This window comes from Gossypium hirsutum, chromosome D07, assembly GCF_007990345.1.
Source record: "Gossypium hirsutum isolate 1008001.06 chromosome D07, Gossypium_hirsutum_v2.1, whole genome shotgun sequence".
NCBI lineage: Eukaryota > Viridiplantae > Streptophyta > Magnoliopsida > Malvales > Malvaceae > Gossypium > Gossypium hirsutum.
This window is the reverse complement of record NC_053443.1, coordinates 25,878,309-25,883,382: the sequence shown is the minus strand read 5'-3', so window position 1 is coordinate 25,883,382 and position 5,074 is coordinate 25,878,309. Positions and strand designations below refer to the sequence as shown.

Genomic DNA, 5,074 nt, shown 5'->3' with positions numbered 1-5,074 from the left:
GCAAGTCCCACGAAGCTCTTCTACACCTTTCATCCGGATTCCCATAGAACCCCGTTAACCTCCAGATAGCACCACATTCATTATCATGAACTTCAACATCAATGTGAAAATAGGAAAAACTTTTAAGCTGGACCAATGTATTCCCTTTCCAGCCCAACGATAACCCACCTCTTGTACCTATTGCTCCAACATCGATTCCATTCTCAAACCCACACTTTAACCTTACCAGTTCCATTTTTTTTGAACTTAATTTTGTCTCCATAAGTAACAAAATACGGGGACTAATGGCTCTTAACTTACTTTTGAGCCTTTTAACTGTTCGTGATCTCCCCAAACCATAAACATTCCAGCTTAGTATTTTTATCGGGCCCGGCTGCTCTGATCATCAGAGCTAGCCGATACATCCATTGAGCTTGATCCTGCATTAGCATCCATAAGAACACGTGAACTCTCCACTATTCTCTGTCGCTTTTTACCTTCAGTCAAAGCAATTGGATCACTTTCCTCGTCCAATACCAAATCCATGGGCCCATATACGAGCCCATCAGTAGTCAAATCATCATTACTCCCATCACGCCCCTTGATTGATTTACAAATACCTTGATTTTGAATAGATCCCAAAGGGATTAGATTAGGATTTGAATTCAAATTCCCAACAAAACCCCTAGAATTATGCCCTAAATTTTTCCTCGCATTTAACGAGTTACCATGCTTGAAACTGGCTAAGTTTTCTTAGCTACACGGTGACCCATCTATTGTCCATAACCACCTACTCACCACCATATTCTGACGCCTTACTACCGCACGCAGCGATAAATCCCAGCCAAAAACTATTTTTGATGGTTCAATTGTTAGCCGAAAGGGACAATAGCTCTCCCCATGCCCCAATTTTCCACAAATAAAGCAAAACAAACTTAGCTTCTCATATTTAAACCGAGCATAAACAACCATAGACTTCCTTACCAGAACTTTCTTTTTGCGTTTCAACGGGGCAATAACGTCTAGACAAACACAAATACGCAAGTATTTCTGAAGCCCCAAAGTCGGGATGGACGTATCATACTCAATAAATTTTCCACAGAAATCACCAAATTGTTTTACCATCGATGCATACATCAGCCCCGGAGGTAATTCGTGGACTTGTATCCAAAACTCAGTATGGTTTAACTCCAACACTGTAGGATTTACCCCAACTGGGACTTTTTGAAGTATAAGTTAATGGTTATTAAAAAACTACGGTATACCAGCAACAACCCTTTCAATATCAACCTCATGAAAAAAATGGAAAAAATACCGTTTCTCCCCTAACTCCGTTATACAAATCCCTTCTATAGGATGCCAAAGATCCGCCATTGTATTACGCAATGAAGGAAAGTGGACAACACTATCTGTTAGACACCGTCCCACCAAACAGAGTTGATGAGTACCACTCACTACTCCTTCGTCCTCTTGGAATCTCCCTCATCATCCAATAATCTCAAATTCGTGAGTGCATCTTCCATCGCAAACACCGCACTTCTCCAATCAAACGAAAAAGGATTTGAGCATAAAACACCCAGAAACTGACAAAGAGAAAACGAAAGAAACCTAAGCCAGAACCACAAAAAAACGTGCCAATCGGCAGACAGAGAAACCCGTGCCAATACTTTTTGGATCTATTGTTAAATAAATCATTTATTAAATAAAACTCTACAAAATAAAATTATTATCCGTATTTCGATTTAACTCTGTTTTCTTTACTTACCTTTATAAAACAATCTTGTTTCAAACTATATTGGAACATCAAGTTTGGACAAGGATCAAACAACCGTATTTTCAGATAATAGCGTCTCTTCTTGATATAACAAAATTAATATATATTATATTTATTTATAAGTTATTCATCAACCTCATAAATCATTGGCGAAACCCATAGGTTAGATCCCAATACTAGGTAAACGCCAATAATTTAGCTTACCTTAGCTTCATTCATATATTATATAGAAAAAAAACACAATTCATGAATAAAATATTCCACATGTAGCTGTAACACATATGCAATTTAAATAAATAAAATTATTGCATGATTTTATCACCATTTTATTTAATTATAAGTTGAGCGCAGCGTCGTGACAATTTCGAACAAAAACAAATTATAAATGAAAAAAAAAAAGAAAAAAAAAGAGACAATGCATATATGATAAGTAATGCAAAAGAATGAAATGTTAAAAAATAATAATAATAAAGAAAGAAAGAAAGAAATTTATTGAAAATTGGGTTTTGTTGGGCGTGAGTACTGATGATTCTTTTTTTTTTTTAAGCTTTGGTGGCAACTAGAGCGTGTCTAGGGATACTAACAAGGGCAAAAAGTTATCAGTGACATTTCATCTTCTAGAACCAGTGATGTCTTTTATGCTTGTTAAAAATTTAGATAATATATAATTTGGTTTTTAAACTTGTTTGTTTACATTTTGTTGGTTTTTACATTTTTTTATCTGATTCATCAATCTATATTTCCTTAATTAGGGTGATATTTTTTTATTAACACTGTTAATTTATATTGATATGATATTGCTAATTAATCTAGAAGAATCATATGTAATTTCTCAGAACACAACGTGATAAATATAAATTTTAAAAAATAAACATATGTAAATTAAAATTTTTATTTGACATTTTAAGAGGTTACTACTTGATACTATGTTAGAAAAAATTAAGTGTTAGTTTAAAAATACAAACTTGATTAACCAAATATAAGTATAGAGATCAACTAAACATGAAAGATGAAATTATATATTATTCCTTAAAAATTGAAGCTGATGATTAAATAATCAAAGAAAAATACATATGATGATATAATAATCCAATTTAAGCATGAATTGTCATTGCGGACGCATCCATTTCTAACAAAGAAAAGTCCGGCGGTGACAGACACTCCATCGACGCCAACCAATCAGTCACCAGCATATTGATAAAGTTGGTCAGAGTGCTAGAGTAACTTCGCATTTCAAAGTCAAAACAAACAATTCCACTGAAGCGATAATTAAGAATACCACCCATTCCTCTGGAAAGGTAAGAGATATGGAAGGAGATAAAGGAATAGTGTGCGTGACTGGAGGGACCGGTTACGTTGGCTCCTGGTTGATCAAACTGCTTCTTGAGCTCGGTCACTCTGTTCACACCACTGTTAGAGCTGACCCAGGTCAAGATCTGTAAACACCCAATTTTAATTTAGTAAAGTTACCTTCTTTTTCTTTTTTATCTCGGTTTCTGCATTGTCGCAGGTAACAAGAGAGACCTTAGCTTCCTCACCAACCTACCAGGAGCAAATGAAAGGCTTAAAATCTTCACAGCAGATCTTAATGATCCCGAGAGTTTTGGTACTGCCATCGAGGGGTGCAAAGGAGTTTTCCATGTTGCTGCTCCCATGGATTTCCAGGACAACGAACCCGAAGCAGTTGTGACCCAAAGGTTAATCGATGGAACATTAGGCATCTTGAAGACATGCTTGAGATCAAACACAGTGAAGAAAGTTGTATACACTTCTAGTATTACCGCTGTATATTTCAACAAGATCAAGAATGTGGAGATTATGGACGAGAGTTATTGGAGTGATGTGGATTACATTCGATCAGAAGTTAAGTCATATGTGAGTTCTTATGCCATTACCAAGACTTCGACAGAAAAAGCAGTTCTTGAATTTGCAGCACAACATGGATTGGATTTGGTTTCCATCATTCCTCCTATGGTTCTGGGTCCCTTCATCTGTCCCAAGATGCATGGTCCAGTGCGCACCGCATTGTCTCCCATCCTAGGTATATGTTGAACTTGTTTTTCTTACTTACCATGAATCAATTTAACATACAGATGTAGTTTATCCTATTGATTATCTGTTCAGGGAGTAGGAAAAACAATAATCTTCTTCTCAATCTTGCAATGGTGCATATGGATGATTTGGCAAGGGCATTCATCTTCCTGCTTGAGCATCCTGAGGCAAAAGGAAGGTATAATTGTTCCTCTGATACGGTTACTGCTCCAAAGATAGTTGAAATTCTTTCAACTACCCATCCAGAATTCCCAATTGTAGAGTGAGTAGAATTTTTATTTTTATTCTAATTACAGCTCATGTTATGTTAATTTTTGGAGTAAAAGAAAAGCTTTTAATCCTTGTCATGCAGCACCCTGGAAGGAATTGAAGGTGCTAAATTGCCTGGTTTGTCATCAAAGAAGCTCTTGGATTTGGGTTTCAGATTCAAGTATGGGGTTGAGGATATGTATGGTGGAGCTATTAAAAGCTGCAAGGAGAAAGGCCTTCTCTAGTAAGCATAAACACGGTATGGAATCTGTAGGAATGATGTTAACTCATTGTTTCATTGCAGGGACAAAGGGGGCCTGATACAATTCAATCAATAGATGATGCTGATGCAATACTTCTTTTGAAGATTATAGGATTCTTTTGCTCCAATTACATGAAAATTTAAATGTATTTTTCTGCATTTTTCATGTTTGAATGCATGTATTTTCATGGACTTCATACATGCTAGTTTGTTTCGGAGATAATTGTATGCAGTTTCTTGCTCGTGCTGTGAACCCATCACTCTGCCTGTAATTACTTTTCTTTTTATTATAGAGGAATATATTCAGTTGATGGAACCAAATGAAGGGAATATTTCAAATTTGGGTATTAATATCTGATGCAAATACCCTTATAGATAGTACTTTTTAAGGCAGAAATATAATATAGAGATGGAAAGGGGGAAAAGGAATCATTTGTGTGACGGGAAGGTACAGGGTTCATAGCTTCATGGACCAGTGATTCCTACTTTTGTGGTTGGTCCTTTCGTCCCCTCGCCATTGGGTCTGGTATTAGGTACAAGCTAGTCGTTGACCCCAATTGATAATCACAAAGTTTTTACCGATTCCGTTAAGAGAATATGCACTGTGATGGTGAAACCACAGGGACCGAACTTGAATATCCAATGATATAAACATAATGATGATGTAGGCCAAGGGCACATATTTTTCCTACTTGAATATCCACCGTAATGCAAGAAGGGAGATGCAAGTGTTCCAAAAGAGGGCTGAAATTCTTTCG

General features: G+C 36.3%; 1 protein-coding gene across 1 annotated transcript; it reads left to right on the top strand.

Annotated features, from left to right (window-relative positions):
- The first annotated feature begins 2,805 nt into the window (after positions 1-2,805).
- On the top strand, positions 2,806-4,637 carry LOC107954577 (vestitone reductase). Its single transcript, XM_016890173.2, has 4 exons — positions 2,806-3,181; positions 3,264-3,794; positions 3,878-4,067; positions 4,158-4,637. The coding sequence occupies exons 1-4, from the start codon at positions 3,061-3,063 to the stop codon at positions 4,297-4,299; spliced, it is 984 nt and encodes a 327-aa protein (XP_016745662.1). The 5' UTR covers positions 2,806-3,060; the 3' UTR covers positions 4,300-4,637.
- The last annotated feature ends 437 nt before the right edge of the window (positions 4,638-5,074 follow it).